Source organism: Clupea harengus, chromosome 9 (assembly GCF_900700415.2).
Source record: "Clupea harengus chromosome 9, Ch_v2.0.2, whole genome shotgun sequence".
NCBI classification, from domain to species: Eukaryota; Metazoa; Chordata; class Actinopteri; order Clupeiformes; family Clupeidae; genus Clupea; species Clupea harengus.
The window spans coordinates 9,356,459-9,383,489 of record NC_045160.1 but is presented as its reverse complement, the minus strand read 5'-3'; the positions used below and the strand labels follow the sequence as shown (position 1 = coordinate 9,383,489).

Below are 27,031 nucleotides of genomic sequence, written 5' to 3'. Positions count from 1 at the left end.
AGGATATATCTGAACTTTTAAATATCACTTGTCGCCATGACACGTTTGTGTTTGGACTACAGCATTTTCAGTAAACCGTACTAGAGCAAATGATCATCAAATGATGAGGACCGCTGAAGTTCACAGGCAAACCACATACAGTGGAAAGGAAATCAGCAACCTTTAAACACACTAGCCCTAGGTTAAACCAATATAAAACCCTTTTCCAGCGAAAAGAAAAGCCAGACCAGAAGAATTAGTCTGTTTTTAAGATTTAGGATTAGCTAACAGTGTGCCATTGAAACACAATGAATACAGTGATTATTACAGAAAATTTGTCTTTTACACCTATGTAGATATTCCATTGAAACGTCATTTACAGCATTAACAAAGTCTACACTATATTTCTGATCAATTCTACTGAAGTGCCTTTTCATGTAATACTAGGTAAAGGCCACAAGAGTGCAGTGGAACTGAAGTATTTTTCCTTGGTAAGAGGAACATGCCAAGCACTGGCCAGAACAATGACAACAGGAGGTCGTTTTCGACCCTCTCTATCTGTTGGAGAGGGAACCGAGTAACCTGTAGTGGACGGGGAACGTAAACAACCCAGGATGGAACTCGGGAGGCATTCAGGATGGAGGTGTGAACCAACTATGGCAGTAGGTCTCTAATGTGTGCAGACAGCTCCAGCAGGTTGCTCGAGTCAGAGGAGTGAGTGTTAAAGCCTGAGGCTTTTATCTTTCCATGTTACAGGAGGGTCCATGGTCATCTGTTTTCCATAGAGCACTAGTGTGTGTGTGTGTAATTATTTGGAATGACCTCATTCCCTCCCCACACCGCAGCTGCCTGACAGACTGGAGGAATGCTCAGCATTCCTGGGATTGAGCATTACCCCATCCCTTACACACTTAACAAAACACTCACCAAGACTGGCTGCAGAACACTCCACATCAGAATGCACTTTCAGTACCCACAGTTGTTGGCTTTCCTTTAAACAGCATTTCAGAAGCATATTAACCGGATTAACAGAAATGGAATTCAGTGGTGGTTCAAAGTGGTTAGTGGTTAGTTACCACTGAGAGTGGACCATAGAAGTGGAGGGTGATTAAATGCTTGAAAGCGAAGCAATAGAGTTACAACATAGGAAAAGACAATAGCGTTACGACATAGGAAAAGACAATAGAGTTACGACATAGGCAAAGACAATAGCAGAGGGACATAGGCAAAGACAATAGCAGAGGCACATAGGCAAAGACAATAGCAGAGGGACATAGGCAAAGACAATAGAGTTACAACATAGGAAAAGACAATAGAGTTACAACATAGGAAAACACAATAGAGTTACGACATAGGAGAAGGAGGAAGGATTGAAATCTTCAGTCAGAGAAGTAGGGCGCTATCAGTGTGATGTTAAAGATGATGTCATGGCTTTGGCTCTTGTACTGAGAGGACATGTTGTGGGGGGAGGGATGTGGTGTCGGTTGTGATGGTTGTAATTTGAGTGACCCCGCCGTCTAAAATTGAAAGCAGTTGAAAATTCTCTGGAGATACAGCTTTTGCAATCCAGCCTGTTCTCAGCGTTCCCACGACACCACCTGACCTATTCATTCCCTCCCTCCTCGCCATGCTGCCGTGTTCTGTTCCCATATCTATAAATGGTCAAGTCTGGCAGTTTCATCTGAACAAGGCGAAGAGGAGGAAGACTTTGTGGAAGTGGGCTTTCTGTCTTATTTAAGAATCCTTGAGAATAGCAAAAATAAATGTTGCCAAATATATGTAGTTTAGAGCCCTATTTGTACATTGCATAACAAATTAGATAATGTCACATAGTCAAGGTTAGTTACTTGAGGATCAGAGACTGAAGCAAACCCAGTTCTTTGAACAAAAGTTCAGCCACAGTTGTAATCAGTGTTGTTTGAAAAGGGCATTTGTATCAATTCAAAACTATGATCAACAAGGGCAGGCAACCTCACAGCAGAGATAAAGCTATCTATAATACAGTTCAATTCAATTGTATTTGTATAGTGCCAAAACAATACAATTGTCTCAAGGGACTTCACAGAGCCCAGAGCCTTGGAGCAAGCACAAAGACGACAAGGCCATGGAAAAACTCCCTATTAACAGGAAGAAACCTTAGGCAGAACCTCAGCTCGTAGGAGAAGGGGGGCCCCTCTGCTTGGAGCCAGGTAGAGGTGGAGGTAGGGGTAGGCTGAGGGTTTCTGCAAACACAACAACATGGCTGTCTGTAGCCCACTGCTGCTAAACACAACAACATGGCTGACTGTAGCCCACTGCTGCTAAACACAACAACATGGCTGTCTGTAGCCCACTGCTGCTAAACACAACAACATGGCTGTCTGTAGCCCACTGCTGCTAAACACAACAACATGGCTGACAAGAAGTATGAAGTGTTGCAACAGGTGCTGGGTTTTGATGCATTATTCATGACAATAGGATTCCGTGAAGAGGAATACAGAGTGAGAGATTCCAAACACACCTGCAAGCAGTGTACAGTGAATGTACGACGATCCAAGACACAAACGGGTGAATCAAGAAGTGGTCCAACAGCATCGAACAGCTGGGGACAAGGACTTGACTAATACGGGTTTAGCCACAGACAAGCGAACTGGTGGAGCCTTCAGCAGCACACGCTGAAACAGACGCATGCCCAGATGGCTCCTCCTTGCCCATTTATAGTGGCTTGACAGACTAATAGGGTGCCAATTATCTACTGGCAGAATAGACGGGGCGTGGGGAAGTCAACAAGCGGCGCTGTGAGGCAAAATTAACCCTCCTGCTACACTTGGAATGAAGCTAAAGTAAGCTAAGCCATCTAGAGCTTTGTATATTAGAAGGAGTACTTTGAAATCAATTATTTTGACAGGGAGCCAGTGCAGAGAGGCAAATACAGATGAGTGTAACCCTTTTTTCCATAGTGCTATAAAATACACAAGAGTTACACTCACATTAAACAGAACAGAATCCTGGGTTCCCAGCTATTGGGGTGAGTGGCCTGGACTTCCTGTCTACCACTACATCTAGGATTTTTAGTGATAGAATTATACATGGTAAGTATTCTATATATCAACTAAGTAATATCAAACTAGTAAGTACAATGGACATAAATCAAACAAAATAGCAATGTGCCTCCACTTACTGTACCAGTGTACCTGGGAAGAAATATGCAAATCTTCAGATATAATTACAAAGGGAGCAGTAATGGAAAAGAGTAGCTCCTATTACCAGTGCTTTCAGTCAAACAATAGTGATTGATGGGCACACTCTGATGGAATTTTTAACAAATAGTCGACATTTATTTTCCCTTTACTGTACACACTAAATAAAGAAACAGGGTGTGTGGATGTGTGTAAAATGTATATAAATGGCATGTAATTCAATTGTCTAGATATGTTTAGGTGTGGTGACCATGGAGACTGCCGCGGATGGCAGCCCCAGTGTTGCGCTGTCTTGTACTATAGTTTTGTTTATTTGTGTGGTCTTCAGTACTCCCTTTCCTATCACTTTCACCAGGGAAGAACTACTGAATGTTCGACAGTCAACTCCACAAACTTTTCTGTTGGTCTTTACACACCCAGACATTTTTTTGGGAGATTTTGGTCGGAGGAGAAGCAGCTCTCTGTGGAGCTTGGAGGAGACGCAGGTGATGGAAGCATGCTGGAGCGCTGGTTAAACTGGAGGAGACGCAGGCGATGGAAGCACGCTGGAGCGCTGGTTAAACTGGAGGAGACACATTTTAACAAGACAAGACAACAATTTGTTACAAAAGACCGACTGATAACTACATTTTCACTCACCAAACTGAAAAGGGAAGCGTGCTGGAGCGCTGGTTAAACTGCGAGAGCGGGGGTTCTGATCACCGCTCTCTGCCCAACAAAATGGATGAACTGCTGCTCTTAAACAGGATAAACAGGGATTTTTCAGGATCTGCTGCCCTGTGTTTCACTGAAACATGGCTTGATGAGTCCATCCCTGACAGCATTCTACATCTGCCAGCTTCTTAACAACATCGATTTAGTTTATGTTGTTGCTGTTATGAAGTGACACAGTGGGGTTAAGGGTTCAGGCTGAGGTTGCGTGGGGCGTTCATGTGGGACAATGACGTCATCGTGTCAGAAAAATGTGCGGATCGGGCGTCCACATGAACACGGTTTCGCTGGCGTGTAGGAATGTATCCACTCTGGAACCTGGATTCAAAAAGTTCAGGATTCGGGGACCTAACCCGCCGTGTTCTTGTGGACGGAAGGCAGATCCGACAAAAAATGTGTCCGGATTCAGGCAATCCCAGTTCTGTGTGGACGGGCCCTCAGACTTCACCCAACCAACTGCACCCCCTGCTATCACCTCCCCCCTCCCCCCTGACTCCCCACCGGCACTGACGAAGAGGATGTGTGTCAGCTCTTTCAGAGACAGAAGATCAGGACGGCTCCAGGCCCAGACGGTGTGTCACCCTCCTGTCTGAAAGTCTGCGCTGACCAGTTGGCTCCCATCTGGCTCCCTCCTGCTGGACCCTCTGTAGTTTGCCTACCGGGCAAACAGGTCAGTGGATGATGCAGTCAACATGGGACTGCACTACATCCTGCAACACCTCAACTCCCCAGGGACGTACGCAAGGATGCTGTTTGTGGACTTCAGCTCGGCGTTCAACACCATCATCCCAGAAGTCCTTCTCAACAAACTCACCCAGCTCACTGTGCCCTCCTCCACCTGTCAGTGGATAACAAACTTCCTGATAGACAGGAAGCAGCAGGTGAGGCTGGGAGAAATGACATCCAGCGCCCGGACAGTCAGCACCGGTGCCCCTCAGGGATGTGTGCTCTCCCCACTGCTCTTCTCCCTCTACACCAACGACTGCACCTCAGGAGGCCCGTCTGTTCAACTCCTGAAATCTGCAGCCGACACAACAGTCATCGGCCTCATCCGAGATGGAGATGAGTCTGCATACAGGCGGGAAGTTGAACAGCTGGCCCTGTGGTGTGGTCGTAACAACCTGGAGCTGAACTCGCTCAAAACTGTGTAGATGACAGTGGACTTCAAGTGGAGCTCCCCATCAATGCCCCCCCTCACCTTACTCAACAGCCCTGTGTCGGCTGTGGAATCCTTCAGGTTTCTGGGTTCCACAATCTCCCAGAACTTGCAATCTGGCCACCAACCAAAATTAAAAATGTATTGTCCTCGTACAAAGAACTTGCAAGGATAAAGTATGTAAAGAAGGAGTGGAGTTTGTTGACAGGTAAGGAAACAAATAATTAACTGGGGATGTTTGGACTTCCGGGTTGCGAAGAAATAGAGGGAGTACCTAAGGAAAAGGCCTTGACTAGATAATATAGGTTATTGGAACAGGGTAAAACCCTTATGGCTACTGAGTACTTAGAGTACAACGGGACTGTACAGATAAGGGAAATGAAAGAGTCACTTCTACAGCTCTGACATGAATCGTACAGGGCTGCACAGGTTAGGAGTACTCACATGTTTGAAAGCGGAGAGAGGATAAGACACTAGATACAAGACTAGTATTATATACAACGCTTTAAGAATAGGGGCCAATGCTCTTAAAGCTGATGATGTGTGAATCGCTCTATTATGAACTGTTTTGTCTTTTAAAAGAGGCGAAAAGAGGGAAACAGAGTGAAGACCTTTTGAATGGATAGGAATGAAAGGAATTGTATGAATGATAGAAGAGGTTTTTGACTGGAATAAGCATTTAACCTTAGTGAATAGTGATCTGAGCAGGAGCTATTTAAGCCAAAAGAAAAAAGGGAAAATAAAAGATTCCCTGTTGAGAGATCAGTTCCCATTGAGGTCTGAAACAAGTGAGAGCCAAGTAGAATTTAGGTGGGTCTTGAGATGGGCGGTCTGAGCCTCATCCATTTGGTTAAATAGCATGGAGTTCAGACAGAGTAGTGAATGTGAATACAGTCCAGATCGGAATAAAGTACTCTGGTGGCGTAGATGGGAAACCAGAGAGGCTAAAGATGTGATTGCAGAAATAAAATGATAAAGGATGCGTACTTAAGAGTGGAAGATAAATGCTGTCTTTGGCTTTGAGTAACTGGTGGATAATGCTACAAGATGCTATGCTTTATTCATAATCGTCCATTCTATTTTTTAATGGAGGCACCTTGAGAGTACATAACATAATACAGAAGTTCAGTACACATTCCGGAAGTTTCCATTTTTAAGGGGAAAAAAGGAAATGCACATAAAATATTTTTTTTAAACTGGGATACTCTCTATATGAAGTAAGGAAATCATCTCTTTTATTCAAAGAATAGTTGCTGTTATTAAAAGGATTTTTCCATAAAAGATTTTTCCATTTTTCCATTAAATCTTTCAGTGAAAGAATGGTCCGTATAATGTACAAAATGTATGGAAAATGTAGGCCTACTAGTAATTTTCTGCCATTTTTCTTTTTTTCAGTGTAAACTCTAACTGAAAATCATTGCTGTAATTGAAAACCAGAACTAATACTGTAAAAGAAAATACAGTAATAGTACTGAAAAGGAAAATATGGTAATAAAACCGTACAAGTTTCATCAGCCTTTTTACAGTGTATGTATTGTGCTCTATTTTAAAGTTGGAGCACTCCACTTCATACAGTTTCTCTAAACGTTTGTGCACTGACGAATTATATGGAAGTGAGTCAGCAATCGGAAGGTTGCGAGTTCTATCCCGACTCCATGTGTCGAAGTGTCCTTGAGACTGGGTCGATGTGTGTGTGTGCGGCATTAACCTTTACAGCAGGTTGAGTGCTCTAATGAGTAGAAAAGCGCTATATAAATGCAGCCCATTTATCCACAAACATTTATTTTTTCTTTGTGTTGCGTAAAATCATATCTAAAAAATACGGACCGTTTTGCACATGTGAATCAATCACATTTGAGTAGCCTGAATTTTTTGGGCCGCGTGACATTTGTGACTTTCGTTCTATGTTAGGCCCAGGTGATTTTCCTTTGTAGAAAGTGAAATATGTGTGGATCATGGTAGCCTACACATTTGTGGATTGTTTTATCTGTGTTACAAATAGCCTAGTAATGTCCAATACAAATTTCCTTGGAAATCGTCAAACCTGCAGCGGGACTCGCATTGAAACCCCAGTTTTAAAAGTTAACAAAAACATAGCATGACACATCACCAGCTCTTTGATCACTCTCTGGTGCTCCTATCCGCTACTCTCATCACGTGTAGCAGGCCACTGCAAGTCAGATATTTTGCATACTTCGTCGTCAGCCACCCCATAGACATAGTATATGTCAATATTTATATGTCAATATAGATTTAAATGTATATGTCTATGAGCCAGCCGACGTCAACCTTTCCGGCACTGCCAGGCTTTTGGGTTCCTCAACGAACAGTTTAGATAGTTTGTCGTTGTGATGGCAACAGCACTCACAGGTATTATAGGTTGCACCATGTCGCTGCTAAGACGACCTATTGAATATCTATAGCCTATTGGTTGTGTAATAGCTAAGGGCTCGGGAAAGGGAGAGAAAAAAATACTGGCACTCCGGGTAAAGAAATTCCCGACGGTTAGTCCGTGCCTTGATCAGGGAGATTAATTTGTGTGTGTGTGTGTGGGGGGGGGGGGCTCATACTGTTTCACAGAATTAGAACTCAAACGCAGAACGTTTGAAAGGTTTGCAACATGCTTAATTTTAAAAAAAAACCGCCATGGGCTAAATTAAAATGGCTTAAAAATGACAATATGATATTAGAATAAGTTAGAAGTAGAGGGGCACTCGGAGAGCTCAAACCTCCGCCAAGGACAACAATATGCCCCATCACGCAGTGTTAAAGTAAAGGAAGTGGTAAAAAACGGGTTTTTCATTGTCCCATGCTCCTACCCTCCACCAAATTTCATGAAATCTGGCCTGATAGTTTTTGGCGTAATCCTGTCCTGACAGTCAAACAAATGAACAGTAATGAAAACAACCTCCTTGGTGGTAAAAAAAAGGCACTTGTCAAATCAGAGGGCAAAGGGGCAGGTACTTAAGCACCACCTGGGGTCTACCTGTGCACGTGCTTGCCTTATCACAAACCACACGATTCACAAAGATGAGTTACTGAACATACAGCTCACAACATTACTGACTAAAAGTCTTTTCAGGTCACTGGTTCCATTTTTGAAAAACTGCCAAACTTTCATACGTATACAACCTAACCATACCTATCTACTAATTGGCTGGAAAGGGATAATTCAAATAGCATATTACATGTGTCAAAAAACCCTAGGCCTACCTGTTAAAAATATTTGAAGTTCATGAACTCTGTTTGTGATGGGAGAAGATGACTGTGCTCTAGTTGGACTCCGATGGAACTGCTATCTGGTGGGGACTCGAGCAGTGACAAAACAAGAAAAACTTTAAGTGCTCAACAGCTGGCGGAAATTATAACCTCTCCAACAATCCAACCATACCACCAACCTACACCCACACGCACAATATTCCTGGATTTTTTTGTGCTAACGTCATCTAGTAAAGTAGGCGAGACCCCAGTAGGCGTCCTTTAGGATGCAGTCGGCAAGTCAGGGAAAGCTCGCCTTTTCAGTGCCTATTGGTCGGGTCTCACTATTGAATGGTAATACGTTCTTTTTAACGAGGGAATGTACGCTAAAAAAAGACCTTTAACGAGGGAATGTACGCTAAAAAAGACCACCAACGATATATGATAGATCCAACTAACTATTTGCATTGTGAGTCGAACTCGACGCAAGTTCGTTCGACACACACCCTCCCCGCCCTTCTCGGGCCACAGCAAAAGTGCAAAAGGACTTGTATCATGTGTGAAGCTGCGTGATGACAACCTGTTTTCGGCGCTTGATGACTGTAATCTCCATTCTAGTACAGGTAGGACCGGGTTGTTTTAGACCCTTATTCATTTAAGACACTGTTGTATTTGTAATTTCACTAGCCTCCAATTTGACAAGTAATTTTTTCTCAAAACACATTTCGTAACACTCAGCTTTCGTTTGCTGCTGTTTCCTCGGCTTTTCGACAGCAGCCTAGTTCATTAACCCGGACGCTTTATAAATCATTTTAAACCTTAAATCTGCCGTTATACCTGACAGTCCACGCTGCCTGCAGTAGGCCAACAAGGTGGTATAGACTAAGCTACTCAAAAGTTTAACATTTTGTATGAGTAGCCCAAGTTCGATGGCTGGGTTACAGGCTAAGCCTAATCTTCACATTTCTCATTTCTTAATGCTATAACTGAATGCTTTTTTGTATTTATTTAAATGGGAGCTTGGCACACAGGCTAATGACACGTGAAAGAAAATATTTAGCCTAGGTTACACATGAGTCTGATTTGTTCGCATTTTAATTTGTTAATAGGTCTACCCTAATTCTGTATCTTACACACACTGCTGTGCACACACTAATCGTGGAAATGAGCCTAAATGACACCAGCACAGATTGGGTCCAGGTGACTTGTTCGTTTTTGTGTCCTGGACCTGAACGCTCAGTGAAGTGAGGATGACATCAACTTGCTTACTTCATAGTGTGTTCAGATAAAATCGGTCAGATGCAAAACTGTCACTGTAGTCGGGGGTGGGATTAAACACTTTACAGAGACGTTATAGATGGTTTGTTGAAATTCAAGTTCAGTCTTTCTAATTGTTCACACCCTAACCTTACAGTTTTTTCCAATCATTTTAACTCTTGTATCAATACCATGTACACATTCCCAAAACACTTAACACATCGAGCATACCAGTACACCATGTGAAGCAAACTGTGGATACTTGCCCCTATGCTTAGATACAAATGCAGTCAATGACACCTTCTTCCAAAATTCATGGATACCTGTCCCAGTCAATGTTCACTACCAGCAAAACACTGTGCAACTACAGCATTTTTTGCCGATGTTTAGATACTTTTTGGTATGTAAACTCTAAGGGCAATGCCCTTCAAAATGCTACACACATGTGCCACTTCCAAAGGAGTACATTGGCTGTGGTGCAGAGATACAGGACAGACAGACATACAGACAGACATACAGTCTCTTTATAATACAGGACAGATACAGTCATACAGTCTCTTTATAATATTATGCACAAATGGTATATTTAGTTTTATATCCTCAATACTGCAGAGTATTGTGTAATGGTTCAGAGCACATGGAGATACTGTGGAACATAGTACTGGGTAAAATATTGTGGAACATAGTACTGGGTACCATATTGTAAAATGGCTCTGCTATCTTTACATCCCATGACCTTGCAATCATGTGCTGACTCACTAGATTTCCTGAGATGAACTAATCTAATATTTTGTATAATTCTACATTGTTGCCCTGGAAATGCAGATGATCCACAGTCTATGCGCAATAGTAGTCCACAGTGTTTTGGAAAAATGAAAGACGTTAACGTTCTGTATTTCTATGTCCATATATTGCAGTCTATAGTAATGTGTTTTGTCTGAGAATGCTTTATAAAGAACAGTGCAACTGCAAAAGGCCTAGGCCTAAGATGGTGTTTTAGATTCATCCCAATGGTGTGTGGTTAGTGATTATATAAGCCTCAAATAGTTGTGTTTGCCATTTGACATAAACATTTGATTTTGAAAAGGAATTGCAGGAGTTTTGAATGCAGCGTTGACTTTCGAAAACATCACACTTTAAAACAAGCAGTTGTAAAAAAAAATAAGAATCTGCTAAAGGGAAAAAAGAGCAGTCTGATAGTGGATTGTGTTCTCCACAATGACCCATATGGGGATATAGGCAATGCTGAGGCCTAGACTGAATTCCATGGTTCAGTCATGTGGGGATATAGGCAATGCTGAGGCCTAGACTGAATTCCATGGTTCAGTCATGTGGGGATATAGGCAATGCTGAGGCCTAGACTGAATTCCATGGTTCAGTCATGTGGGGATATAGGCAATGCTGAGGCCTAGACTGAATTCCATGGTTCAGACATGACTTGGCCTCAAACCCCCTGGCTCACACTGCTAGTGAGCAACTGGAGGAACTTTTCCAGAACTGTTGTCAGATGATGTGCCCCATATTGGATCTTAGCTACAATTAGATATGGTGATGGCATATAGCCATTCAATTAGGCTTGGTGATGGCATATAGCCATTCAATTAGGCTTGGTGATGGCATATAGCCATTCAATTAGGCTTGGTGATGGCATATAGCCATTCAATTAGGCTTGGTGATGGCATATAACCATGAATTAGCCTTCAAAAGCAAGAGTTGACTGCTCTGATTCAAGGCTATCTGTTAGTCAAGGAGCAGACAAAATGCACAAAACAATAATACAAATGATGTCAAGAAAAGTTGATATCTGTTATTATTTTACAATTGAGTTGGGGATGGGCACAGAATGATTATTGCCTTGAGGGCTAAATCCAAGCTAGGCTCTTAACTCAATGCAATATATTTAACATTACTAAAATCGCAATGTGGACGTGTATATGTTCAGATGGTGATGGAAAGGGAGTTAGAGAGAAAGAGAGAGAGATGCTGCATGCACGACGTATCTAACAGAGTAGCAAAGTAAAACAAAGCAAGATAAATCAACGGTCAAGGACCGTGTAGACTGTGAATTACAGATTGCATTTCAATCATAAATGAAATAAAACAACAATACTTTCACACATAAATTAAACACACATATAAGACTAATCTCTGCCCAGATGTCAGCCTTACTTGAAACACTCTTGCTTAGCGATCAACAGTGTTTTTGCGGTCTTCCAATGAACAGCACGGAACACAGGTTCGAGGAAGATTCCGTGTCATTCTCAGCTCGTCAGCTGAAACTCTCAACGAAGGCCTGTTGGATGTCCGATGGGTCTCGAAGGATGCAAAGTTAATGTGTCGACGTGGAGAAACGAAAAGGGAGCCTGTCGCCTTCTCTTACTCAGAAACTGCTGGGCTGCAGTATAATTCTACCGGTATAAACTTAGGTTGCAACTAAACGAGTCGAAGTACCTTCAGAACTTTGGCCAAAAGTTTGATACGAGTCGTGGCTGCGTTGTCCTTGGTTCTGTCGAAGTTTTCCTGCAGATGGGGGTATTTCTTTTATGAATGGAGTTCACTGTTGTAAAACCATCGCCAGAGAGAATTCATTTTGAGAATTGTGGGTAATGTAGTCTATGGTGGGACTACACCTACATCCTTAAGCCTGACATTTGATAATGTGTAATGCCAATTCAGCTAATATTTGCCAGCTGGCTAGATAGACACAAACAATATGTGTCAGGTCTTTCTCAATGGCATGAGCAACTGCAAAATCTTAAGGATAGTGTTACCATTTGTGCAGTGCGCAAGCAGTTTCAACATGGCTATATGTCCTTGTTTGACCGACAACATTTTGATCTAAAAGTGACTTTGGTCTGAATTTTTTTTGCTGCTCTTTGCTTGAGGGTTGTGTTGCTCTACCTTTCTGTTTAAAATACCCCAAAAGTGTTTTGAGTTGGAGTCAGGTCAGGCCATATACTTGACCAGGTCATCATTTTTTTCTTCTTTAGAAACTCTTGTGTGATTTTGGCAGTGTGCTTTGGATCATGCTGGAATAATCCTCCTCTGCCAAGCATCTGAAGAAGTCATGTAGTCGGCCAGTATTTTGGTATATCCACAGGCATTCATGCTGCCATCTTTAAATGTCATTTCCTCAACACCTTTTGCACTCATGTAGCCTCATATAATCACACTCCCACCTCATATCATCACACACACACACACACACCTCATATCATCACACAAACACACACACACCTCATATCATCACACTCCCACCTCATATCATCATACACACACACACCTCATATCATCACACTCCCACCTCATATCATCACACTCCCACCTCTCAGCCCTCATATCATCCCACTCCCACCCCCAGTCAGGCGACATACTTGGCCAGGTCATAGTTTTCACCTTGTGCACTCATGCAACTCCTCACATCACCACCTCCGTGCTTCACTGTCAAGACTATGCATTCACTGTTGTGGTCCTGGCCAGGTTCACTGTGTGTGTGTGTGTGTGTGTGTGTGTGTGTGTGTGTGTGTGTGTGTGTGTGTGTGTGTGTGTGTGTGTGTGTGTGTGTGTGTGTGTTCAGGTTCACATCAAACATGCGGGAGCCCATCAGAGCCCAACACATTTATCTCGGTCTCATCTGACCAAAGAATGTGTTTCCAATATTCACCTTGTATTCATGTTCAAGATATGTTCATTTAGCAGTTTTGTGCTGAAGAGCAGGGATGGTTTGATATTGTCCATAGAGGTTGACAAAATGCAGAAGTATACAGTATGACTCAACAAGTTGCCTCATCAAGTTCTTTTGTTGGCACATGGATGACCAACAGAATCTTAGGCAGGTGGTCATACAGTTTTGGCTCATCAATGTATACATAACCATCATTTGTTATTGTGTCTGGTAATTGGTCTTTTCCAGATCTTCATTTCCTGTGAAATCATCAAACCATGCCTGAGAGGGGCGGACACGGCAGTCAGAAGAAGCATAGCAATGAAGGTCAGTGGTCAGTGCTGAAAGACTGCGGTAGTCAAGCCTGACAGGCATACAAGATTTATTAACATTGTGTGAGTAGGCAGTAATTATGAGTTAAGTGCATGTCTCATCAACAGTGCTTAATGAAGTCGACCTTCAGTGACTGGCCGCCCGAGACCATTTTTACTGTTACCATAGTCTGACTGTCTGCCTAGATTATTTATAGAACTTTCAGTGCTTCAGTTTCTGGGGCAGATTCTGTTAATTCCAATTCCAATTCAAAGCATTGAACACAGTATTTCAAAGGTAATTTGTGGGTGTTTACTTAAGTGCTCAAGACTCTCTTCTCTGGCCTTGAACACTTTTGACATTATGATATCCACAGATTGACCCGGGGGTTCAATGTTGGTATTCTGCTCATATCAGAGATCAAGACTTTGGTCATCTTCACAGTGTGTAAGATGGCATTTTATCACTTCTCTTCCAGGGCCAGTATTGTCTGTAGATGGTATGTTGGGTTTTGAATGGTGTGTTAGGTGTCTATGGTGTGATTGGTGTGGGTGTGCTACAGGTACTGTCTTTAAAGCATATCAGTAATACATTTGGCATGGTCTTTGCCATATAACATGTAGAGCTCCTTTCTGATTAGAGCTTGGAATGTCTAGACAGTTTTACATTTGTATTTTCTTTCCCCCAATGGTCATTTGTTCTCAGTAGTGAGTTTGGTCGAATAGGGGTGAAGGAGTATGCTGTTCATTGCAAATCTTTGATGAAACGCCAAAGTTGTTTCCTTGGTTCAAGTTAGCTGGTAGTGAGTAAGGGAACTCGGAAAGGCAGCTTAGCGAAATAATCAGTTTATTCCAACAAAGTTTTAGCCTCAGAATTTCTAACACACAGCAACAGTTACAAGTTTGGGGTTATCTTCCACTGCCGTCTCCTTTCGCCACCGCTGTCTCTGAATGGTAACATAATTCTGTATCTTTTATAGGGTTAGAGAATTAACATAATAAACAATGGCATAAAGGATAAGCCACAGATGTTCATCTCTGGGGAAGCTTCCTGAACCCTTTGGCAGGAGGAGGGGTTAAAGTGTTTGGGGTCTCTGATGTGGGTGAACTTCATGTCTTTCCATGGGGGAGTTTGAGGTCAAGGTGTGAGGTGGGGGGCAAAGGATATGGGGTGTGTGAATGCCAGGCGGGTGCCTATGCCTAGCTTGACCATGGTTATCTAAATGCTAATATGCCTCCAAACATCTTGTCGTGGCTGTTGTCAAAAGCCAACGATCAGGTCTAATGGCCCTGGCTCCAAACCCCTGGTGTGTCTGAGACTTTGTGTAGGGGATGAATTGATATGGCTTTGATATGTGAAACCCACCGATATCTAACAATCCCCCCGTCTGATCATAAATCAGTCTACATATGATCAATAAAACCTAATAAAACCATAATGAGACATAATCAGACATAATCATGATCAAACAATCAAACGTCGTTCAAGATGTAAACAAAACACGCGTTCCTATAGTGTAGTGGTAAACATCACCATGTTTTAAATCGGGTGTTTCTTGCAACCAAGATGCCAAGTTCCTGAGCTCACAGATAAAAGTGAAAAACCCTTTAATATCCTATCACAAAATCCATAGAATGTGGCTATTCATTCATAGGACAAGAACAAGCAAACTTAACACAACATTGAACATTAAAACTGCCTAAACATTAGGGTTCAGACTTCTATCATTAACCCATATCTCATAGTCAGGTCCATAACCAAAAATCATTACTAAATTCCCATCCAATCATCATATCATTGCTAAAAGTAATTATATGAATAACATAAAAGGAGCTTAGTAAATTGAATGCTATTTTATTGCCAATACATGTTGCAGCCTCTCATGTGCCCCACATTCCGTCGCGTTTCATGATCTAGACTTTTACGCTGTGGTGAAATTGCCTCAAGACACTTTATAGACCCAAAGATATGAATGAATGTCATCTTTAATGGTAGATGCTACAATTAAAAGCCATGATATATGGTTTTCCACACAGTGTCATAGTGACCTTAAATTTAAATTAAACTCATAAACTTAAATTAACTTGAAAATGTGATATGTTTGGCAGAGCTCACATTTTCCAACTATTACTTTTGAGATTTGTTTTTTAGTCCACTTGCATGCCGTTCTTTTCCCATGGACTGGTTTATTGACTGAGACCAAGTTGTGTTCTGTTTCTTATCTGATCTGTTTGAGAGGCTTGGTGAGGTCTGTGGAAGGCCTGTGCCAAATACATAAATAAACGGGGCACCACCATAAAACTTCATATCAAAAGTCATTGCAAACAATATCTCCTATTAATATTTATACAAATGTGTCGCATTTGAATGATATATATGACCACTTGCCAGAGTGATAGTGTTTGGTTGTTGTATTTTTATTATTGTTGATTTTATTGTTGTAAATTCCCATCCCTGTCTGAAATTCAATTCATTTTTTGTATCCTTTTTTTCTTTTGCAGTGGCGAAGAGGCGATGCTCCATGTCTTCTCTCAGTAGCATAATAAGCCACATGGCTACGTCCAAGCGCACTTCTCGTGGGAGCTGTACCTCCGTCAACACTTTGTGCTCAGACAATGAGCGCCCCATCAGTCTCTGCGCCTCCACCTCCTCAGCCTCTCTGCAGGACAGTCACTCCTCCTCCTCCCTCTCTCTGCCCAGTGGGGGGCTCCCCTCCTGTCAAGACTCCGACATCAGCCTGGACCTCATGCCCGTGACCATGCTGCTGCAGGACTGTGCCACTGACTCTGCCATGGGCACCTCTGTGTCAGCTGGGGGTGCCAGCCATGACGGACAAGCCTCCACTTCCTTCACGCTGGTACCTAAACTCTCCCGGATGGAGAGGGTGGCGCTGGAGATAGTGGAGACAGAGCAGGCCTACGTACGGGATCTGAAGAGCATTGTTGAAGTAAGGAATGCACGTCTATTTTAAATCCACACATAAACACATACAGTCCAGAGGATGAAACATGGTTTATAGTAGTAGGCCTTAGGTATTTAAGAAAGGCAATGTCTTGCCATTTAGTTACACTACACTAAGACACTGGTGTTACTCTTGACCATAACCTCTTTCATTCGGTCCATTTAAACAAAAAAATTCAATAATATCTCTGTTTTCTAAATGGACACCCACTGGCTGTTAGCGCAGGCTTCCAGTAAAACATGTTTTCAGTAAATGACTGTCGTTTCCCCTTTATGCTGTCGTTGGGCTGAAGTTTAGCCCTCAGGAAAGGGCTGCCTTATCTGTTGCAGGTCTTTGACACTGGCTTTGCTGTCATAGTTAAGTGTACACACTACCCAAACTGTGGCCATACAGATGTTAGCTCCCCAGATGCTTCTCCACCATTCTGAGTCGCCTTTCTCTTTTTCCAATCTTTGCGTGCACCTTTTTGTAGGACCATGCATACATTCTCACGTTTTTATGCACAACATACACCCAATTCCCTTCATGAATCTGAGCAAAGTCAAATCAGTGTAAAATCATGTGCACATGAACGTGCTTAACGTCAACTCCTACAATTATCTTTAACTGGGTCAAGAAGCACCTTCAATTGGGCGGATTAGCAGGTCCATCTTCCAGGTAAACCTTCCAGTGGAGGGCGTGCCCCTCTGGATGAACTTGAAATACTCTTGCTGTGCATTCCGGGGGTATATGAGGAGGGTCATGTCTGTTGGAAGTTTAATTAGACTAAAATACTAAATAAAACAAAGGGTAAACTAATAGATGTACAATTAATTGTATATTTTGTGTATTCACGTACTCCATTTTGCAGTTAGCACTGCTATCCACTACTTTAACACAGAATGAAGCCATCATCCAGTTAGCTCTGCTATCCACTACTTTAACAAAGAATGAAGCCATCATCCAGGCGGTTGCAGCACACCGTTTGTAAGCGTCATGCTGGAGTCTCAAATATGGAATGTCTTTTAAATGTCTTAAATGATTTAAATGTCTCTTGCTCTATCTTAATATCTAACTCAACAATTTATTTGTATCTATACTGTATATCCTCTCTCATTCTTTCTCTGCCTGTTTCTCTCTCTCTCTCTCTCTTTCTTTAACTCTATCAGTCTTTCTGCAGCTCTCTGCTCTTCTTCTACCTTCATTCTCAGTTGTCTGTCTCTGTCTCTGCATGCATTGAATTGTGTTCAAAGTTTTAATCTTTTACGCTTTATTTATTAAAATATTTTCCTGTAGATGCACTGGTATTTCCATCAGGAACTTAAAATCGATCTAGTTTGAATGTTTTTTCACACATTCTTTCGATTCCACTTTGGGACCCCCTGCCCTAGACCATCATGAATCCTGTCTGAGGAGAGGGTCACCTTGAGCAAAACCAGTTCAAAAAGAGGGAACACATCGGCCTGAGGTTGGAAGGGGAGAGAGATAGAAAGAGGGGGACAGGAGAGAAGGAAGCTGAGGCAGTGAAGGTCCGGGGTTAGATAAATTCATACAGTAAGGAGAAAACATATTGGCATATATACACTCAAGGATACAGACAACCAACATCCTCACAATCAGTTCATCTGTTGACACTTCAAGTCTGTGCCTCACCAGCTGTTCAAAATGATGTAGTTCAGGATTTGAGTTCGAGAATCTGAGAGCTGCAAGCTGTTGGTCAAAACGACATATGTAATTGTAGTGTGTCAGTGTATTTTATCAAACAAAATGAATAATTCTGAGTTATACTTTGGCTTGAAAGGACTTTCTGCATTGCACCACTTCATGGTTGGCATGACTGTATGTACCTAAGTGTGACTGTATGTACGTAAGCGTGACTGTATGTACTTGCAAAGAAATACTGGCGCTGTTGTGAACAAAATGGGAGAAAAGAGTGAGAGAATTTGTTTCCCCCTTGTTCTCGTATTGCTGCCAAATAGGACAGGAAATTGGGGGTTGGGTAAAATGTTGGCTGCCTGCTCTCTTCTGAAGCACACACACACACACACACACACACACACACACACACACACACACACACGGAGGGGAGACATGGAGAGGCCTGCTCTCTTCTGAGGCACACACACACACACACACACACACACACACACACACACACACACACGGAGGGGTGACATGGAGAGGCCTGCTCTCTTCTGAGGCACACACACACACACACACACACACACACACACACACACTCACGGAGGGAGACATGGAGAGGCCGTCGTGTTTGGTAGTCAGATTGCTTTTGCAAATTCTCACAAAGCCTTGAAATGTTCCTTCTTTCTCTTCTCTTCTCTTCTCTTCTCTTCTCCTCTCTTCTCTTCTGAATGTAATCATTATGGGCCCAAGTAGAAAAGCAGCTACTGCTATATAAATAAAATTGAATTGAATTGAATGGATTCTTTGAAAACTCCTGAACTAATTGACCCATTCCTCCCAATGTCTGCCTGCCAGTGCATATCGCCGATCTTAATACAATTTGATATCCACATCCTGGCACATAGAAGCTACATAGAGCATTTCAAACAAATCAGTGGCCTTCCAACAAGCTGCAGTGTGTTCTCCACCGTAGCCCTGCCATGGTTTGGTCCATCTTCAAAACTCTTCTTGCCTGTAAATCCTTACATAATAATAATAATAATAATAATAATGGATTTTATTTGTATAGCACACTTTAAAATACAAAGAAATCTCAAGGTGCTTAACATAGTATAGACAGTCACAACAACAATAATACAAAGTAATAGAAGTGCTAATGAAGTGCAGAAAATAGGATAATATAATATACCAAAAAAGATAATAAATGAATTTAAAATAATTAATAAGATTATAATGAGATCGAATAATATGTATTAAAAACAGAGTAATTTTGGACAGAGCAATTAAAACAATGCATTCTAAAAACAACACAGAAAATAAACTAAAACAAAGACCAGGACTTTAGGTGAAGGCAGAGATAAATAAATGGGTTTTGAGGTGTGATTTAAAAGCAGTGAGGGATTCTAAGGCCCTAATGTTCTCCGGGAGCATGACATCAAATTCTAGTTCTCGTCTTTCACCTGGTGAAGTGGTGGAATTATTCCAACTTTGGCCATTTGGTGGGCTTTGCACATTATGCTTATGCTACCATCACCACCTGTGGCTATATTTATTACTACTTTTACTTTACCGCCTTCTGTGGCAACTCCATAACTAAGGTGAAGGTTAAGGTTCAAAGTGTAGGTATTTAGCAAAAGCTTTAATCCATTAATAAAAATAATAATAATGTAGTCACAAGCACCAATCATCGGTATCCAAGCAGAATCGCACAAATGGCAGCAAAACAACAGAAATAGAAGATGCCAAGGCTTTCTCTAGAGCAGGCCAAATCAGGGAGCTCATTCCACCATGAAGGGTGCTTTCTCTAGAGCAGGCCAAATCAGGGAGCTCATTCCACCATGAAGGGTGCTTTCTCTAGAGCAGGCCAAATCAGGGAGCTCATTCCACCATGAAGGGTGCTTTCTCTAGAGCAGGCCAAATCAGGGAGCTCATTCCACCATGAAGGGTGCTTTCTCTAGAGCAGGCCAAATCAGGGAGGTCATTCCACCATGAAGGCAGAGACAAGCTTCAAGAGTTGATCCAGCGGCTGACTTGTGTGCCAGAGTTAGAGAGTTGAATTCCATGTAAGGTATCTTTACTTTTACTCAAGTATGGCTTTTGGGTACTTTATACACCACTGCTATTACTACTAGTACTACTACTAGTAGTAGACGAGTTGAGGGCCTCTTCAATTAATGATGCAGCCTCATGCAGCGGCTGGGGGTATGTCTTCTGGGACATTCTGGTATCTTGATTTTTCTAAATTAAATCTGGCGCTTGGCATCTATACCCGCCAAAATTCGGTATCCCTCTCGATCGAAGAGAGCTTGATCGACTGGTTGAGCCTGCCTGGTGTGTAATACTGTTCATTCACCAATCAGAGGGTTTAACCCGCCCCCTGACTTGGTGACGGGGGACGACAGATTTATTTTGCTGCAGCAAGTTACACCGTGGATAAATGTAAGTATAAATAAATAAATGTAAGTATAAATAAATAAATGTGAACACATGAAAACGTAAATATATATATATATACACACGAGTACATGTAACATTTATATATTTAGTGTCTCATTTTATTCATTTTGTTATCTAATTATGTATTTATCCAAGTATTTAACCATTCATTTATTTATTTATGTATTTATTTATTTATTTAGTTATGGCCCCGATAATCCTCCATATTTCAAGACTGACTGCGCTCAAAACTAAATACCGCAACCGCGCACAGATCGAGGATGTTTGTCAAACATTGCCCCAAGATTTGAGGACCTTTGCAGTGCAAAGCAGGCTCATGTCTCACATTGACAGACCTGTAGGATTTTTTTTGTAAAGATCACAAGAGGCCCATAATAATAACAATATCCTAATGATAGCAATAATAACACTTATTATTATTATTATGATAATAATAATAATACAATAATAATAATTGGTCGATAATCATTAATTATAATAATAATAACATAATGATGGTGATAATAATGAATAGCCTACTAATAGGCCTACTATTACTGATAATAATAATAACAATAATACAAATAATAATAAATAGTTATAATAATTGTCTGTATGGGCCTAACAATAACAATAGCCTAACCTTGACATGTCAGGCCTATCAATAACAATATGCTATCTACGGTATCTATCTATCTATCTATATATATATATATATGGTGGTGTAGTTGAGGGCGGTGGCGGCGGGCCGCGAGCGGCGCGGGGGGGGGGCCCAACTACCCCTAACCAGCTTTGGGGGGGCCCAGCTTGCAAAAGTTTGAGAACCCCTGCTCTAGACCAAATTGTGGTGTAATTTGGGGTGAAGAATGCTGTTGGGTATCATCCGCATAGCAATGGGAAGAGAATCACACAGACAAGAGGAGCACTGACCTCAGCACTGCTTTCTTATTGAAGACTGGGGACAGCTGGAGGCGTGGCCTTGGGCTTAAGCACTGGCATATAGGCTGCTCCTGTGTTTCTATGAATTACTTTTAACACCAGGGAGATTCAAAATGCTCATCCCCACTTCCGTTTTTATAGTAGACCACAAAAGGAAGGATAGTGGCGTGTCTGTTGTCCCAATGCCATAATGCATGGACTGCGTTCTGCATTATGAAATCCAATATAACAATAGCCTCGTTTGGTTGAATGTCTTGTTTCCACTTAGCCAGGATTTAATCACTTATGTTTTGCAATAAAATGGTCACTCATGGCAACTGGTGCTGATGTGTTGTAGGTTGGTACGATCAGTTGTAATCTACTGCTTGTACTGCACTGTTGTAGATGAAATGTCACTGACATCAGATTTTCCACATCATTCTGCAGAGCTTCATTCCCTGTGCAAGCATACATACCTTTTCATTTGTTGAACGTAGAAGTTTTGCCATCAAGTATTTTGAAGTTTTTTTGAACATCTGGAAATAAAGGCAGAGCATCAGTGTGGGTCAATCAGTACCGTCCTCACGCAGGGCACCAAAAGAATGTTGGTACAATGTCCCAGCCTCACATGGGAGCACCAGGATAATGTAGGTACCTTACCTTGTGGGCAGGCGCCGGATAAATGTGGGTGCAATTGTGTGTAAATAGTAATACCGTCTTCACAAGGGCCACCAAGACACATCGGTACTATCCTGACAGCAGCACCAATATGTTGGTAATCTCACCCGATTGGACAGGCATCAACCATTCAACACAGAACACAGAACTACATAATGCATATCCTGGATGGCTAGTGGGAAAGACACAGGTGTTTATATGTCTTTCACATGACCATATGCTATCAAAATGTATTTGAGGTTGGTACCAAATAAAACCATACCTCAATTGTTGCATTGTGTTACTTTAACATAAGAAGCTGCAAGATCCAACAGCAGAGGTTGGATCATCTCGCATTTAAAAATCAAAACTGTCAGAGCTGAGACTGTATGTCTGTAATGTGTCAAAGATGGAAATAAACCAGAGAATGATACAGTTACGAGTTTATGCAGTGGTTTATCAAAAATATGTCCAAAATGAAACTCCCGAAACTAAAATACAACTATTAATGTACAGACTTGAAGTCATGAAGAGCACCAGGTGCAGTGAAGTGATGAGACTGTGGGAGAAATAGGCTCACAGCCTTGATGAAATATGTCTCCCCTATGCAATCAGAAACTACACATCCTAACCATTATGGCTTAAACAGATGCACTTCAATGTACAGTCAGTGTATATACAAGTGTCTGTGTGTGTGTGTCTGTGTGTGTGTGTCTCTGTGTGTGTGTGTCTCTCTCTGTGTGTGTCTGTGTGTGTCTCTCTGCGTGTGTGTGTGTGTGTCTGTGTGTGTGTGTGTGTGTGTGTGTGTGTGTGTCTCTCTCTCTCTCTCTCTCTGTGTGTGTGTGTGTGTGTGTGTGTGTGTGTCTCTGTGTGTGTGTGTGTGTGTGTGTGTTTGTGTGTGTGTCTCTCTCTCTCTCTGTGTGTGTGTGTGTGTGTGTGTGTGTGTGTATGTGTGTGTGTGTGTGTGTATGTGTGTGTGTGTGTATGTGTGTATGTGTGTGTGTGTGTATGTGTGTGTCTGTGTGTGTGTGTGTGTATGTGTGTGTCTGTGTGTGTGTGTGTGTGTGTGTGTGTGTATGTGTGTGTGTCTCTGTATGTGTGTGTGTGTGTGTGTGTCTCTGTGTGTGTGTGTGTGTGTGGTGAGAGAGAGAGAGAGAGAGAGAGAGAGAGAGAGAGAGAGAGAGTGTGTGAGCACAAGGTGCAGCGGAGGGAAATAAACTCCACTCACCGCCTATTACTCTCTCCTCAGTGTGCTGTGGTTCATTGTGCAAACATATATACATTTCTATGTACATTTTTGTAAGACAAGGAGGATCTCTCCTCTCTCCCCCTTTTCTCTCCTTTTCTCCTTTACCCCTCCTGTGCCTTTAGTTCCTGTCAACTCCGCTTCTCGCCTCTCCCCCTCTCTTCTCTGCTCAAGCGACGCCTCTCTGTCTCTCGCCAGGGCCTCCCTCTCTCGCTCCATCTCCCTGATGACCTCAACTAGGTCAGGAAGAGCCATGCGCTTCCTTTTCCTCGAGGCCCTGCCTTGTAGGTCGCACTCCACCACAAATGCTCTGCAGCAAAACAAGCGAGGACATGTACACAAGCTATGTTATTAGACAAGCAAATCACACATTTCACAGCATAATAACAAAGTTGTAAATCTAAATATCCTTTCATGTCGAACTTCCCACCTGCAGGCTGCTTGGGGATGGTGGGCATCTATGCCTGAGCAAAGCTATTCACCTCATGATCCCAGTTCAAACCAGTTCAAACCAGTTCAGAACTCTGTACAGGCCTGCTACTACAGCAGGCATGGAGGCTGCCAATGGAGATGACAAAAACACTCTTGCAGACGTGAGGAATGTATTGTATGACTGACTTGTCCAACAGAAAGAAGGCCAGATCGGCATCTGACTTCTCTTCTTCTCTTCTTGGCATCCTTCTGTCTCTTTGAGCTCTGACCAATGAGTAAGAGCCAGTCTGAGACTGACTTTTGTTCAGTCTCTTGCTTGATAAAGCAATGGCTGTAGAAGTGGGTTAACTCTTATGTTGTGCAGAGTTCTAATTGCATGTTGAATGTAATACGGTGATGATCTGAAAGGAGAGTATTTTGAGGTAGAACTATAGGGTGATCATTTTCTAACCCATATGTTAATACAAGGTCAATGATACGGTTGCAGCAATGAGTTGGTGTGTGTCCATGTTGGGAAAACCCAGTAGGGTCTATTAATGACTCGGATAAAAAATCAGTGTAGGAGCCAGATGGTCTGTATAGTGTCACAAGAGTAACTGGATGGATGGTTTTCCAGTTTGGGTGTGTAAGATTAAGTACAATAACTTAAAATGATTTAAATTAAAATTCAGGTCTTGAGGAAGTTCCTAAATTGGCATGGAAAATTGTTGCTCCTGCGCGTCCTGTACTGCGGGACAGTACAGTTTAACACTTTCAGTGAGACTAGATTAAAAAGAATGAGTGAAGCGTCATATTGTTCTAGTGTAGAACATGATGTCATGAGGTTGGTTGGCTTGGAAATTCTACATTTGATTATGTTAGCTAACTAGTGACAGCACTGACGATGGAAAATAAGAAAAGCCAAACGAAGAAGCGATGCAATATTTTGTATTGCCCCTGGCTGCGGCAATTCATTTTATAGAGTCAAAAACCAAAGAAAGGTTGTGCACTTTCATACTTCTTCAGCGGCAGGCGGTTCAGTGTTGGCTAGCTGCACTAAAACGAGAGAATAGTCCAGTTAGCCGTGATACTACAGTTTGTAGCAAACTCTTTGTAAGCAAGGACTATCAGGAGAAGAGGGTTTTTCAGTCAGGCGTACTGGTGGTTCGCCTGACGGACACGCTGAAGTCTCAGGCTGCTCGCTCTGTCTTTGACATTTCCTCTAAAAAATAAGAAGGTGGGTTTACAGACCATCTGACCCAGTCTACTACCAAAGAAGTAGCTGTGCGCCATGAAGAAAGAGCCCAGCGGCGCGCCCTTCTGGCAGAGCAGAGAGGTACGACCGGCAAGCTCGAGATGACCAGAAAATCCAATCATCACTGTCTTTGATACCGTTATGATTGTATTTTTTTACAGTGACCTCAGGGTTATGGTACGTCATTTTTTGTCAAAGCACAGCCATCCAGTTCACAAGATAATGAGTAGATAATATGATATGTGCACCCCACCACAACTAAAGCAAGTTCAACATCCCAGCTTTCTTACCATGGCCGGATAGGGCTGAGTCAGATCTCGTATTTTGGTAGCCTTTTCCATCGCACACCCCCGCCTTCACTTCATTTCTCCTGCCTTACTGGAGACATTGGTATTAACAAGCTCTCTGATTGGCAATGTCACTTTGGCCTTCAGCCATTTTCTTCAATAAGGTGCACTACACACCTCTACATACCTCGGCCCTCACACCACATTACAGTAAACATTTAAAGACTGAGTGATGCTACACACTGAAATAAAACATGGCATGTTAAGGGCAAATGTTTTCAAAAGTATAACCACACCACTTTTTTTTAACTTTAGCATACCAATACATCCCATGCAATTCTCTAGGTGCTCCCTGCAGCCTGTTCTTCTTCCAGTTTCCACTCAAAGACTAATGATTTGTGATTGACTTCCATTTGTCCATAGAGTACTCACAAAACTAAGCAGGCACAATCGAGGCACTATGAACTAGGCACCAAAACTAGGTGTTCTCAACACGCATCTCCACACTCTTTGCACTTGACCTCACAGCAGGTAAGTGTTCTTTCTCTCATGCCTCTCCAATCTTTCTCAATGCTTCTTTCATCTCTCTTGCCGCTAAGCAATGAGGCACCCTTTAAATAAGGCAGCCCATTGGGCTAAAATTGGTCCAATTAGATCCAGGGTGAGCCCGGACCCAACCATTGTAGAGGGGGAGACCAAGTCTCTTGCAGGGCATCATGAGTGAAAACTCCCTTTTTTTCTTGCCACAGTGAGAAGGGGGGGATTTCACCTTCTCACAGCACCAATCAAAGATTTGGGACATGGCAGAGGGAAACCTTCACAATACAAAAATAAAATTATTTGTCGGTAGGTTACAATCTTATAGGGAATGGAGCTTATCCTCCACAATCTGTGTTAGAGGCATAGGGAGCCATTCAATGAAGAGTGGAATGAACAAATGACAGACAACAGAGAGAATGAGAGAACAGAGAGAATGTTGACCTGAACTGTCAAGGAGAGGGATATGGTGGTGTAGGATTGAACCCTACAATATTCCTCTTCAAAAACTATCAAAAAAATCAAATTGGACTAATTTGTTTTATTTATAAAACTCATTTGTAACTGATTTGTTTAATTATATTTATCTATAGTAATATAGCCGCGAGCGGTGGTCAGTGATCTGTGTTATCAGACAATGCACTTACATCTCTGATGTGTCAGCCTATTTCTTGAATGTGTAGGCATTGGAAGCACTATCTTCCTGTTTCCACATGGTGGCACTGTAATATAGGCACAGTTCACATGCAGATGGCTTACACCGCGTTCAATGTGTTCATATCGGCACAGCTCTATTTGAGTTAAGCACGTGAAAGGCCTCCTGACAATGCTGAGTTAGCAACACCGCTAACATGCGCGGCATAAAGAAACGTGGCACGGCCCCTTCACTAGAAGGCTTTAAAGGCTAATGTCAGTGTACATCACAAAGGAAAGCCAAGGAATTACAACAGAAATATATTGTAACTGCGACATCTTCAAGCCATTTTCAAAACTCTCTTTATAACTTCATAACTCCTACAAGTTTGAAACACCACCTTGATGGTGCTGAACAACTATTGAAGCTCACATATTGTAATGAACATTAAAGGTCACATATTGTAATGAACATTGAAGGTCAGGTCACATATTGTAATGAACATTGAAGGTCACATATTGTTATGGACATTGAAGGTGACATATTGTTATGAACATTGAAGGTCAGGTCACATATTGTTATGAACATTGAAGCTGACATATTGTTATG

General features: G+C 42.1%; 1 protein-coding gene across 3 annotated transcripts in view; it reads left to right on the top strand.

Annotated features, from left to right (window-relative positions):
• Positions 1–17: 17 nt before the first annotated feature.
• Positions 18–27,031, top strand: part of plekhg2 (pleckstrin homology domain containing, family G (with RhoGef domain) member 2) — a 65,244-nt gene continuing 38,230 nt past the window's right edge. The window contains exons 1-3 of one of the 3 annotated variants that reach the window (XM_031573269.1): positions 18–693; positions 13,394–13,471; positions 15,958–16,403. In XM_031573269.1, the coding sequence (XP_031429129.1) occupies positions 13,423–13,471; positions 15,958–16,403 (495 nt within the window). In that variant the 5' untranslated portion in view covers positions 18–693; positions 13,394–13,422. Of the gene's footprint in view, positions 694–7,371; positions 8,847–13,393; positions 13,472–13,832; positions 13,904–15,957; positions 16,404–27,031 lie in introns of those variants that run through there. The other 2 variants (XM_031573268.2, XM_031573270.2) reach the window with 2 other exon arrangements.